A 14,902-nucleotide genomic window follows, 5' to 3' on the forward strand; every position below is an offset into this window, starting at 1 on the left:
TGTGTGAGAAAATGTTGCTACTGTTAGATCCCCTGTTTTCTTTAGAAGCAATTACAGGGGCCGTCTAGGGAAAAAGGATGGGCATCATGTTTTGACATTCTCCTTAGAGATCATCACGGATGAAATGCTCGCAGCGTTTAGTCATCACATTTGCGCCGACTCTGATTTCAGGCTCTGACTTGCCAGATTGTTATCAAGGAAAATACAAATGGTTATCAGAGAAAGTACCGCACAGTCTGTTAAGAGGATAAGCATCAGGATGTTCCACAGAATCAATCAAAAGCCCAGGTATGTTGAATTTGTCCACACTTTTCCCAGGGATCTACTGTATATTCTCAGTCAAAGCCTTATTGATTTGTGCAGATATCTTTAAAGAAAAGCTGAACTGACATAACACAGTCTGTCGGGATGTTAGTTTAGCTTGAAGGTGCGGGGAGGCGAAAAATCAATACAACTCATTTTTGAATTTCTTCAAAAATGTTGAGCTAAGCCTTTGACTGATCCCGACTATGTGCCTTTCTTGAGAAAAGATTAGTCAAAACAACAATGCAGTTTGTGAGTAAAGCAATGAAAGGTGTGAAAGAAAGAAAGAGAAAAAGAAATAAAGCTGTATTCACATTTTAAATGGCATTTACATTGACATTTACTGTATACCTTTTCACATTTCAGTTCAGTGAATGACTAATTTAGGGTGATGCATTCTGTTAAATTAAACTCTGCTTCAAACCTCTTCCAATAATTTCCACTATCTTTCTTTAAATGGAGTCAACCTCACATTCAGTTTCTATTTCCTCAGTGATAATAATGATATATCTTAGACACTCACTATCTCCTCCTAACCCTGCTTGACACTCTTCATTTCCAATTCACCCATTCAGTCCAGCAGAGTTTGACCTTTTGCAAGTGTAACCAAGACATTTTGAACATAGTTACATGGCTGAGGGGATTACTTGAATTACTTGGCATGGATGGATGAAAGAAAGAAAGAAAGAAAGAAAGAAAGAAAGAAAGAAAGAAAGAAAGAAAGAAAGAAAGAAAGAAAGAAAGAAAGAAAGAAAGAAAGAAAGAAAGAAAGAAAGAAAGAAAGACAATGGATGGATCTGTTCTTTTTCATTTTTCGTTCTTTCTCTATGGATGGATGGATAAATTGATAGATAGATGGACAGATAGAAAGATAGATGTATAGATAGATAGGAAGAACAATGGATAGAAATAAAGAAGGAAGGAAAGAAAGAAAGAAATAAAGGAATGGATGCATGCATGGGTGGAAGGATGGATGGATGGATCTATTCTTTATTTCCATACATCATTCTTTCTGTCTGTATGGATAGATAGATAGATAGATAGATAGATAGATAGATAGATAGATAGATAGATAGATAGATAGATAGATAGATAGATAGATAGATAGATAGATAGATAGATAGATAGATAGATAGATAGATAGATAGATAGATAGATAGATAGATTTATTTGATTGTCATGAGACTCGACAACCCCACAGTGATGTAGTTCTGATAGCAGTGCACATTATTGCAAGAGTGGGGTGTAAAATAAATCATTTATAAGTCTCGAAGACTTGGATGATCTTGAGACTGTGTGTGTGTGTGTGTGTGTGTGTGTGTGTGTGTGTGTGTGTGTTCTCTAAAGGACAGATGCTCGCTTGCTGCCTTAAGGCAACCTCACGGTGTCTAAGAGCCTATAACTGCAGACAGAACGCTGAATTATTATATGGAAAAATGAGCTAAGACCCAGACTGCAGATGTGAAATAAAAACACACTTTGACCTGTTGCCAAGTTTATGTTTCTGGGGCTGCATGACATCATGTGCACTTAAATGCAGGTTTACAAGAAGTGCTTGAGAATGAACAATCGGCACTAATTGTGATGACAGTAAATGGCGCAGAATTGTACTGATATTATTTTAAGTGCACTTATTCTGTGACAACATGTGTGCTATTTACATTACAGGTACATTATATGTTAGTATTTACATTTCAGTAATATGCATGGTTAACCCATCTGACTTATTAATGAGCCACCTGCCATTTAAGTGTAAATAATTAATTGGGGAGGCCTTATTTTTGTTTTTATTTATTTGTGTCATACAACAATTGAACTGAAAATAATGGATTCCCCTGAATAAATGAGTGATGTGTGATTGTGGGCACTTTAGTGAGTCCAAAGACCTCGTTATCTCCTGCTGTTATACAGTAATGCCTTCCCTAAGGACTGAGTGTGGTGAGTGTGGCTTGAAGAGTCTCGTGAGTGTCCTCCCTGGAGCTTTGTGTCCACATATCTAAACTGGGCATGTCAGTGTGATGAATGAGTTGTGTACATACTCGCAGTTAATCAGAACTTACTGGTTTTAAAATAGTTTAATGACATGATTGCACATAAAATGCCTCAGTTGTGCAAACACTAAAGCAAATATTGAACATGAATTATGATGTTAGAAGTATTGAACTGATGGATGGATGGACGGACGGACGGACGGACGGACGGACGGACGGACGGACGGACGGACAGACAGACAGACAGATAGATAGATAGACATATGGATAGATATATAGATAGAGAGACAGATAGACAGACAGATAGACAGACAGATAGACAGGCGGATAGAAAGACGGATAGATAGACAGACGGATAGATAGATAGATAGACAGACAGACAGACAGACAGACAGACAGACAGACACACACACACACACACACACACACACACACACACACAGATATCCAGACAGAAATAGATAGACTGACTGACAGACACATAGATAGACAGAGGCGGATAGATGGACGGATGGATATAGACAGACAGACAGACAGACACACACACACACACACACACACACACACACACACACACACACACACACACACACACACACACACACACACACACACACACAAACAGATAGCCAGACAGATATAGATAGATAGACTGACAGACAGATAGACTGACAGACAGATAGACAGGTGGATAGAAGGACAGATAGATGGATGGATAGATAGATAGATAGATAGATAGATAGATAGATAGATAGATAGATAGATAGATAGATAGATAGATAGATAGACAGACAGACAGACAAACGGATAGATAGATAGATAGATAGACAGACAGACACACACACACACACACACACACACACACACACACACACACACACACACACACACACAGATAGCCAGACAGAAATAGACAGACAGACAGACAGACAGACAGACAGACAGGCAGGCAGGCAGACAGATAGGCAGATAGACAGACGGACAGACAGATAGATAGGCTAGATACATAGATATGTCTTTTAAAAAATAATAATAATTTCCTTTTAATGCCTCATGCAACTAGGTGGAAGGTTTTTACACTCCAACAGTGGACAGACTACTTCACAAGCTCTGTGTGCTATAATAAGGGAGAGTGAGTGTTTAGGCTACACTCGGTGTGGGCTTTTGAAGCAGTCTGCACTGCACTGATGCGCATTTGTCCGCTGACAGCTCGCTAACTGCGCGTCTCTCCACCCGCTGACAGACGACAAACACCCTGCAAATGACATGCCACGAAAAAATAAGTTCATCGGAGTAATATAATAAACCAGCTCACTTCCTCTGGCAATCGCAGAAGTGGCGGAAGTACGTCAGTTTGCTAGACTCCGAGCATTTACACTTCGCAGTGCGATTTCTGACGAGCAAGAACAGAGAGAAGAGGAGATGTGAATCATCCGCTGTCTCTTTAAAGCCACTTAGCGAAGCTTCACGTATTCCGACAAACACGCCGACGTCTTTCCCTTCAGCCGCAGCGCGCGCAGGCAGCGTTCAGGAATGGACGCGTTCAACTTACTCTCTGCTGGATAACCAACTCTTTTCCTGGTCGGATATGATTTGTTTTTGCTGGATTGTGTGCTGAAAAAGGATCTTTGGGGGATATAACAGCGTTTTCAGCCTGACGCGGACCGTGTTGTCTCGGTTGGTTTCGTGGCGTCTCTTCACGCTGAAACTTGGCGATACAATAAGTTCCTATTTTTAAATTGTTTGACAAACACGCGGATGCCTGTTTGTTTTGTTTCTGGCACAGTGGGTCATGAATCGGGTGAAGATTAAAGCAGGGCCAGCGTCATGAATCCAGCGCGCGGTCTGCAGTATCTACACACACTGATGTTGTTGTATACCATTGCAACAAAGTTGCCGTGCGCGTGGAATTCACGCTACTGTAATTAAACAGCCATTTTGCACCTGTTTAAATGAAGCGAGGCGTTTCGATACTGTGACGCCGTGGTTTGGATTAGGCTACACGCCTTAACCTGCATGGATCACATTTGTTTGTTTATCACATTACGGAGCTTAACATCCAAGGTCATACTGTAAATTGTTTACAGGCTTCAGTATACATGGATGTGTTGTATTGATTGTGTGGAATCGACTGGTTTTTACGTGATCAAGTGTCATTTTTTTTTCTTTTTTGTTTTTTTTTTTTACGGGGGGGAGGGGGGAGGACATCGCACCGTTTTTAAAATGGAAGGGAAAGTGAAGCAGAGTCGCAGATCCCGTTCGCAGCGCGAGAGGGGACGGAAACGGGAGGCACGCGCCGGGGAAACCCGCAATCGAAGCCCCTCGTCTGGTTCCGAACGGGAGCGAAGTCCCGGTAAAAACGCTCCGCCACGCTCGACATCCTCAAGCAGAACCCCGCGACCCCCCCGGAGGAAGAGACGCGAGTCCAGTTCTCAGGAGGAGGATATTATTGATGGATTTGCTATTGCCAGTTTCGTCAGTTTGGACCGTCTCGAGGTAAGAACCAGTTTAAATATTCTGAACACGTCTGACCGTCTATGGCCGCTGCGACGGTTCAAGTTTTTGTGTGTGTTCATTATACGATTGTGAACGGCTGTGATGGCATAACCGCTTCTGAGGGTGTTAAACAGGTGTTTGGTGGTGTTGTCACAGTGTCGCATTCCAGAAGTTCCGTTTGCCAGTGAGCGTTTATGATGACAGAACACCGTGATAGTGACGTAATAGAGGTCACGGCTTTTGATTTTGCTCGCTGTCACTCTTGCAGAAGTGTGTCAGGAGTGTTTGGCAGGCCACTTCAAGGAATACAGTGAATCATTCTGAAGCTCCTGTTTGAATAACATTGAGAAACAATATCGACTTGAGTTTGTCAGGCTGCTGAAATGATTCATGACATATCGGGAAGTTGTGGTTTTTATGGTTTGGGGGCTTTTTTATGTAGGCTAGAGGAGCTGTAAATGTCTCTTATAAATGACACTTTTTGACATGCAGTTCCTGTCATTACTGTACTCTTGCTGTGACAAATATTGTTGTTCGAGATGACAGTTTAGTTGTTCCAAGTTTTTGTTGTTAAGTTGTAAAATCATTTGCACCTTGAGTAGCTACCCATTCACAACTCAATGTGCTCATATCAAGATGTTTATTTGGCCTGTGCAAAATATGTGATCTATATTTTTCTTTAACTTAATGACCTTGACACAGGGACTAAAATAGTATTTAAAAGCAAAATAGCTCCAGTGATTATTCGGATTATGCCAACAGTCTTTTAATGTGACTTTTTGCAGTGTTCAGAGAGTTGACATTTTTCATTCAGAAATTGTAAACAAGGTAATCATAGGTGTATTCTACTTGCTTTTGTATCATTTCCATTTCACTAGATTTGTTTGAAAGCCTAATAGACCCTGACCACATCATTGACCCATATGTAGATTAAAAAGCATCATTATGTCTCAAGGTTTCCGCAAATGAAGTGCTGTGAACAAACCATCATAGACTCAATGTGGGCTGTATTTATTTAGTGTGTAGTCTTTGTGTGTGAGTGTGTGTTCCCAGACATGATCATTGATTCATCAAGCAGTGTGTTTGATCTTTTTGTACTGATAGAGAAGATAAGGCAAGGGAACGCACACAGTTGTGCAAACAGCCTTGAGTTGACGGAGAGTTGTATGGCTGAAGTGATTGGTTATTGGCTAGCAAGTGTGAGTACATTCATGACAAATGACAGTGGCCTAACATGACCAGTGAACTGTAAAACAGGGCTCAGTCACATAAACAAACAGAGATATACTTCGACATTGACTATGAAAACAGTTGTCATAGTAGTAGTACCTCTCGGGATCAAGTGATTTATTGAATGTGTTGCGGTTAAATAAAAAAGCTGGTTTGTGTTAATTTAAACATTAACATGCTAATTTCTCTACTAGTTCACAGTTCAGGCTTATGACCCTGATAAATAGGCATTACCTACCATGATTACTATTGGCTTGCTTACATTTTCATAAACATGTACAGTTTGGTTCATATGTGTTGTTTGTTTGTAGGATGAACAGCACATCACTTTGTGTAAGTATTAAGATGTTCTAGTTGACATGATCGTTTTGAGGATCGGAATCCACCCACATGCAGTGTAATTCAGGCCACTGCAGATAAACGCATCTTTCTTTGAACTTTTCCTCATATTTTGAATGTCTGATGAACTGTTAAGTGACTAGAGCTCTCCATCTGGCAAAGGAAAAGAAATCCATCAGATGCATTTGTTTACTGCTTAATGATTTGCTTCTGAATCAGCTTACCTGCGTGTGTATGAATTTTCAGGGATGATTTAAATGTCAGCTGTGGGATATGATGCACTGTGGTAGAAGCTTTGAGATGTGTTTTAGCAAAATTACATAATGCCTCCCAGCTCCTTAAGTCCTTCGGTGTAATGAAGTACTTAATTGATAAGAAAGCTGCAGTTATTTCCCCCTCATGAGAACGAAGAGGCTTGTGTGCGTGTATGGTTGTGCTGGATACAGGATCCTTATAGTTATGTTATATATTTCTCTGGGTTTAACGTTACAAGTTGGAATTTTAGTTGAATGATTTTGCTATGTGAACATTAGGTGTTTCATTTGCATTTCTGCTTCGTTCTGTTGGATCTCTGCATGTAACTATTAGTTTTACCCATTGTTTTGACCTCACTATAGGATGAAAATATAAATAGTTAAAACGAAGGAAATGCTCATATTGGAAGCTCAGGAATTTTTAATAAAGTATTGCACTGGATGTGACATCTCCATGGTGATTTTAGTTCAAGGGAGTGAGAATGTTGATGAAGAACTTTTGTTCTTATGTTGTTAGATATAGATAGCAGCATGATGTTTTTGTATTGCCTACTTATTTGAAATATAAAAGAAAATCGTTCCACCAGCTGGTGTCCACACTTGCACATTAGCTGCTCTAAAGGAGCCTATACGCTATTTATAATTGTTCTAAACATGAAGAGGTGGAGAAAAGTGAATGCTAATGAAAACTATGACCTACGATGCTCTTTAAAAGACTGCATTGAGGTCATGTAGTGTATCATTAGTATTTGTTTGACATCCATGTTAGACAACACAATGTTCTGTGAAAGACTGTAAACAGTAAGCAATAAACATTTTCAAGGCCGAGTTTGATTCAGCTTATTTTCCACTTGTACTATTTTCCAGCAATTTAGGTTTTTTCTTTTTTTCTCCATGAAGCACCCGCTGGCTGAGAAAGCTGTTCAGGGAAGAAAACGACAGACTAGCGTTAGTGCTTCTCTGAAAATTGCTATAAAAATAATGGGAAAGAAATTGAGAAGAGTCATAAGTGGCTCATTAAGTAATATAGTGTTTTCTTTTTAAACAGGCAGACCTTATAGCCCAGGTTTCTCATTCAGTGAAAACTATTACTGTTAAACACTTGCACATTTGAGGATATATTTTTTTTCCGCTGTGATTTATGAGCATATGAGTGAAATCTTTAGTTTTTTTTTGACTCAGGTAGTTCCCTTTGACACCATGGAAGTGTTTGCTATAAACTTGTTTCTGACTTGTTGGGGCCTGTTCTGACTTATGTTTTCAGGGCTTTTGGTCATGAGTTGTGGTTGTGGTTTTCTGTCTGTTTCTGGGCGTTGATGAATCATTTCTCCAAACAAGTTTCAAATCATCATACCTCTAGATTTGTCGACTAGATATTTCAAACAAGGCCTAAATCTAACCAAAGGGATGACTTTTAAGCTGCTTTATTTCATTGGCTTTTTTGTTAAGTTACCACAAAATATATAGTATTTTAATCTGTTGACATTAAGTATGAAACCATGTAATATTTGTGTATAAAATTGCTAACTTGGATGGCACATGGCCAAAAAATATTTTTCTTTTAATACAATTCAACATATTTGTGTATTTACTCTGAAGTAACTGAATAGCTTAAAAGGGAAATTTTTATATTATTATTATTTCAGACAGAGTATATAGGCTAACCATCATGGATTGTTGTATTTAGCCTACTTATTTTAATAGTAGTCAAACCAATATGTAGGTAAGGCCGATATTTGGCATTTTAAATGATCAGCATTGCCAATATTTTTTTTTCTGTTTGGCCAATAGCCTAAGTGGTGTTGCTATCTAAAGTATTAATCTGTTTAATTCAAAGGTTTATTTTTTCAAGTTTTTCATCGTTCAAATTATATATTACTAATTTATTAAATATTTCCAAAATAATGCATGTGCACCATGTTATTTACTGTAAATTAAATAATGATATCATATATCGACTTTATATCGTCCATCGGCCACCCTGATCTCTAAGATATTGGCATTGGCCATAAAAAAAATCCATATCAGTAAACCTTTAACAGGAAACAGTAAAGAGCAGTGATATTTACCTACCTATAGTTTTACAAAAATATTTTTAAATCAATTTCAGAGTAACACTTTATTTTAAGGTGACGTTGTTATACTTTACTACATGTGCTTACTATAGTAATCACAGTAAATTATGCATAATTGCAGGTAACTAACCTTAAACAAAACCCTAATCATAACTCTATGGTAAGTAATTTTTTACATTTTAATAATTTGTTACATTTATATAGCGCTTTTTCTGGGTACTCAAAAGCGTTTAACATGTGACCACCACCAATGTGTAGCATCACCTGGATGATGCGACGGCAGCCATATTGCGCCAGAACGCCCACCACACACCAGCTTACTGGTGAAGAGGAGACAGAATGATGAAGCCAATCAGTATATATGGGGATGATTAGGAGGCCATGATGGACAGAGGTACATGTAGTTCATTAATATTACTCAGTACTTATTTGAGTAAGTACAATGTAACTACGTCATCTTGAAATAAAGTGTAACTGTTTTCAGTACAAACAAATTGTTCAATTGTTTTAAATCCATACATTAAAACTGAATAATGGAAAGACTGAAAATAAATGGTCAAATAAAAAGCATATTAAGACCTTTGTCATTTTCACAATGTTGCTTTATTTAATATTGCCAGCAAAATCATCATGGTTATATTGGCAGCAAAGTCACCATGGTTATATTGGCAATTTGATATATTGTCCGACCCTAGTCGTACATGCACATTATTGTTTCTTAGTTGGCACAGTCGTAATGAGAGAGTATGTGTGTAAGCTCATACGTTGAGTTTCCGTGTGTGTCTTAGAGCATGTTTTCTTTATAAATGACGCTTGCTGTGAAAGCAATTAGCGTAACAATTGTCGACAAGCTCCTGCTCTGAACGTGAGATAGCTGCCTCGGCTCCATGGGGAAAAGCCTTTATGGTCTGACTGATACTAACAATAATTGCTGAGAGTGCTATTCCCACATTGAAATAAGATATGGAGATGGGAGAGGTTCTCAGAGGCCTGTCTTCCTCTCTCACACACCCCTCCTCTCTCGATTTTCCTCCCTTTGTATGTTTTAGTACATTTGCGGTTTGTTGATTGGTGTGAAATGAAAGGCTCTTATGCCTGCATAACCTTTAGATTTAACCTGGATCTTGATTGGTCGAGCCTCAGCAGGAAAGGTCATCAGACCCATTGCAAAACGTTATTCTCTGGATATGATGATTTATTAAAAAGATATGCTCCAAATCTGAGTGGATAGGCTGGTCAATTTATGTATACAGCTAATTTGCATGGGATGATGCCCTTTCTTTGTCTGTTCAGAATAACATGTGTTAGTGTTAGTCAGCATCTGCATAATTAAACGGAAGTTGAGCGACCGCGCTGCCCTTTCACCACAGCCACTTGCTGCTAATTCAAGAGGGGTCATCTTGATTGTTTGGCTAAATGTTGATTATTAGAGCATGTACTGTTTAAAGTGCCCCTATTATGCTATTTTAAAGCTTCTTAATTTTGTTTTGGAGGTCTCCTACAATAGATTTAAATGCATCCAAAGTCAAAAATACTTACATTTTCTGTACAGTGCGTCATCACAGTGTCTGAAACGGTTCGATAAAGTATTCAGTCTCTCTAAACCCCTCCGTTCTGAAAGCCTGCTCTGCTCTTATTGGTTAGATGGCCCAGTCTGTTGTGATTGGTCTACCGGTTATAGTGCGTGTTGGAAACGAAGTGGCCATTAGTAGGGGTTACACAGACCAGTCAACTTTAAGTTTTACGCTGACTAGTCGCTGATCATGGCCTATAGAGGGCGCAACAGGATAAGCAACCCGCGTTCGAGTCTCAGCTCGAGGTTCAGGCGTAAGCCCAAAGCATACTTTGGACGTCTGCACAACAGAGCATGTGCGAGTGACTTGAGTGATTGAAAACATAATCCACTAGATAGATAGCACGCACACTGAATGCGTCTTTCCGCGCTCTCGGCCAAATGAATATACTGAAAGGCTTGCACACTCAACTGTGCGCAAGATGGAGCAAAAAGTGGAAAATGAAGTATACCCGGGCTTTTATTTGGTCATTCATGACGTCATCAGCAACTCGTTGATGTCGACTCAAGTTTAATCACGTAAATGTTGAGTAAAAAAAAATCTGAAGTCGTTAAACCCTTAGCCGTTACCATATCTGAAGTTCAGTTTTGGAGGCTTCTTGAGCACTTTTATACACAGTGATACGAACAGTAATAATGGCGTCAGTTTTACTGTATCAACTTGAGCCAGTGTTGTCAATTTTTGGAAGTGCATGCAAAGTGGATTTGCTTTCTCAGCGCAGAAAACAGCGTATTCTCAACATTTCAACATGCATTAAACTCTTCAAGGCCTCAGCTACAACTACAGTGTTTGAGGGCGGATCAAAGTACACCATAGGCTGGCATTATGCAAATCTGTTACAAACCTACGTAGGTTCGAGGAGGAAGCAAGGCTGGAATTACTTACAGAATCGGTTTGTTCTCCATTTATTGTGTAGCCTGGCAAGCCAGACCTACATCAAGATGTTAGGTCTGGCAACTCACCATAGACACGGCTCAATCTGAGGGGCGGGATAAACGGCTGTCTTTCAAATTCACTGTGCACGCAATAGGACAGCGCTTCAACCAACCAGAGCGTTTTCCCAACAGCGGAGCTAACGTTGATAGATTCAACTTTTGAATCTGGCCGGCAAAACTACGAACACATTTTCCTTTTTTAAGAATGACTTAAGTGCCGTTCTTTGCTCTTTTCTCAAAGAAGAACTTAACTCCAAGTCCTCCAGAGTCGCGTCCAAAGCCGATTCGAAAGACTGTTCGCCAGCAGCAGCTCTTCTTTGTTTTCAAGTAACAGTTAGCTAGTAGCAGGGAACCGTCGCAACTCTGTCGTCATTATGTTAAGCCCGCCCCGCCTACTCTATACACTACGTGATTGGCCTGACCCAATTTAGGTTTTTCCAGCACGAAAGTCAATGAAGAGTTGCTAGACTGCCCTGGCTGCAAAATATATTTTGCTGCCGCTAGGGTGTGTCTAAATTTCTAGGCTATTTATTGTGCACTTTGATCTTTAAAACTTTGCTGACCTTTTATATTTTCACAAAGACCCTTATTACACACTACAAAAAAGCATTATAGGGGCACTTAAAAAAAACAACAACAAAAACACGCAACAGTAGTTTAAATGTAGAGTCTGTACAGCAGCGCCGCAGATGCCAGCTCTTCTCTCTGTATTCTAGCTTACAGCTTAATGACTTCCTGCCAGGGCTAAAGTATGTGCTCACTTCATAAATCCCCCCTATTTTCGGCCCTAACCTCCCCTCTCACGCACCGCTCCAGGTGCTGATGAAACCGTTCCCCTTCTGCATAATCATATTTCCTCTAGCATGAGCCAAAAACAGCCAGCGAGCCAAAGCTTCTTTTCATTGGAGCTCTCCGCCGTACTCGTCCCTCGTGATTTCATGACTTTTAAACGGTTAAGTGGAAGACTTTAGATTCTGATTAGATACACTTGGTATGCTTGTACAGAATTAGAAATAAGTAATAATAACAGTGCCACAGCTTTCAAGAAAATTGACATTGATAAAACATGACCACATAATTTTATTTCCATCACCTATAATATTCGTCTAACTTGTTTATAAAGGCTACAGATATTTTTTACATGATTTATTATGGTTGCATTTTATTTTGTTGGTCTATTTTAGACATTCTACCACCTATAAGTAACTTTGCAACTACATGTCAACTAACACATATTAGAGTATTGACATTGTTAAAAATGTCAATAGACTAAATAAAAATAGACTGTTAGGTTAGGGTTCGTGTAAGTAGAATAAGTTGACGTAGTTGGAAAGTTACTTATAATCAGTAGAATGTCTGTTGGGGAACCATCACAATAAAGCGTTTATAGATATTAAGCAGACGGTCTACTAATACGCTAATGAGAGTTAGTTGACATGTAGTTGCATAGTTACATAGGTAGTAGAATGGACCATCAAAATAAAGTGTTACCTGTATTTTATATTTTATATGTTAAATATATTAACTTTTTTTTGTGTGTGTGTGTTTTTGAAATGTCTCATGCTCACCAAGGCTGCATTTATTTGATTAAAAATAGTAAAAAAAACAGTAATATTGTGAAATGTTATTACAATTTAAAATGACTTTTCTTATTTATTACATTCAACATAACTTATTCCTGGCTAAGCTGGTTGTGCTGCTTAATAGTTATGTGGAAACTTGATTTTCTGGATTCTTTGAATAGCAAGTTGAAAAGAACATTGTTTATTTGAGGTAAAAATCTTTTTTAAATGTTATAAATGTCTTTTATCTTTTGATAAATGTATGCATTCTTGCTGAATAAAATTATTCATTTCTTTCAAAATCTTACTGAGTCCAAACTTTTGAATGGTATGTGTATATAAAAAATGCACCATGAACTATTGAAAGTGATTTTAGTTTGTGGTGTATTTTTCTAGCTGTGGATTTCCATTGAATATAATTCTAAGTCCTAGCTATTCTTCCATTTTACTGTTGCTGAAGTGTAGCCTCGAGCGTACAGATGATCTGTGGTTAGTGAACATTGAGATGCAGCGTCAACACTTCCAGAGTAGACAACCTCAAGCTGTCACAGCATGACTCAGTGCTGGTCGATTCTATTGTAGAAATGGCGTTATTGTCTGTAGGCAAGTTCTGGATGGGGGGCTAATGCCTTGGAAATACTATGTTATAGAACAGTTGCCAACAATTTCACAGGTGTGAAATGAACATTTTAGAACAGTGTGTTCTATAACAGTGGTTCTCAACTCTTATGTTGTAAGCACCAAAGAATAATGTTGATCCAAATAATGAAATATAATGGCATAATAATGTGATACCATCTTTATTTGAAGTGTCTATTGTCGCTACCGTAGACATCAGTGTTTATATGATAACTTTAAAGTTTTATCCCAGTACTTCTGTGATGACTTGAATTATTGTAACACAGAAATAATGATACTGTGCAAAATGACAAAATCTTATTCACAGACAGTATAACTCTTTTTAACACCATGCACATCCCGCTCTTTATTTTCTCATTCATGCACGTTTCTTTATCACTCCAGAGTATTAATAACTTTAAAGAGTACTGTGCTACGTGAATAAACATGCCACGTTATAAAATATTTAGAAAAATCTCTAACGAAAGACACTGCTCTGCCTTCTATTTTGGCACAGATTGCCTTTCATTTAGTAGAACTAGCCTAATTAGACAAATGGAAACAAACCATGTGATACCCTCATTGTTTGACTCAGACTACTAAATATGTGTTCACTTACAAAGAGGATAAACATGGTTTGACCACAATGTGATGTGTGTGTGGTGTATTATTGGCTGCTGAAAGCATGAACATGCAAACTATAAGTCACACTTCTGCTGTTGTTTAACCATACCAGTCTGTCATGTTAATAATTCTGCATATTGGTGGGCTAATAGAGTTCATGGGAATATCAGTTCATTTCAATGTTTGACTTTAAGGACATTTTGATTACTGTTGATGTATGATAAACAATCTTGATTGTTTGTTGGGTCGCTACTTTACGGTCCTGAAGCAAAACCAGTTGAGAACTGCTGTTCTGAAGTATGGCTTTAGCTTTTGTATTATCTAGTTTGAATTGTTGTCTTGGAAATACTATGTAATGTGTCTACAGCATTGTGTTTTTTCCATATAAATGCCATTAGATGCAATACAGCATGTTTTTCTTGTGGTGAAATGGTTTTAGTTGGGGAGCAGCTGTTATGTTGATGTTGTAGGTTTTCGACTGAGCAACAGAGAGGCCCTCAGTGTCTGGCTGTATTGAGGCTGGAAATAGCACACACACACACACACACACACACACACACACACACACACACACACACACACACACACACACACACACACACACACACACACACACACACACACACACACACACACACACACACACACACACACACACACACACACACACACACACACACACACACACACACACACACACACACACACACACACACACACACACACACACACACACACACACACACACACACACACACACACACACACTGCTGCCACAGCACATGAGTGACACTGCACTGGAAATCAAAGAAAAACACCCTAGTCTGCTGGGAGGGACACAGTTGTGTTTGACTGCCGTCAGTTTCAGTCCACTGTATTGTTACTGGAAAATTGTCTCTTT

The 14,902-nt window shown here is 38.8% G+C and overlaps 1 protein-coding gene across 8 annotated transcripts in view; it reads left to right on the forward strand.

Annotated features, from left to right (window-relative positions):
• The first annotated feature begins 3,653 nt into the window (after window positions 1-3,653).
• fbrsl1 (fibrosin-like 1) overlaps window positions 3,654-14,902 on the forward strand; it is a 317,505-nt gene continuing 306,256 nt past the window's right edge. For all 8 annotated transcript variants that reach the window (XM_081366875.1, XM_081366868.1, XM_081366873.1 and 5 more), the window contains exon 1: window positions 3,654-4,790. In XM_081366875.1, coding sequence (XP_081223001.1) covers window positions 4,398-4,790 — 393 coding nt within the window. In that variant the 5' untranslated portion in view covers window positions 3,654-4,397. The remainder of the gene's footprint in view (window positions 4,791-14,902) is intronic.

Source organism: Scardinius erythrophthalmus (genome assembly GCF_964197995.2).
Source record: "Scardinius erythrophthalmus genome assembly, chromosome: 5".
NCBI classification, from domain to species: domain Eukaryota; kingdom Metazoa; phylum Chordata; class Actinopteri; order Cypriniformes; family Leuciscidae; genus Scardinius; species Scardinius erythrophthalmus.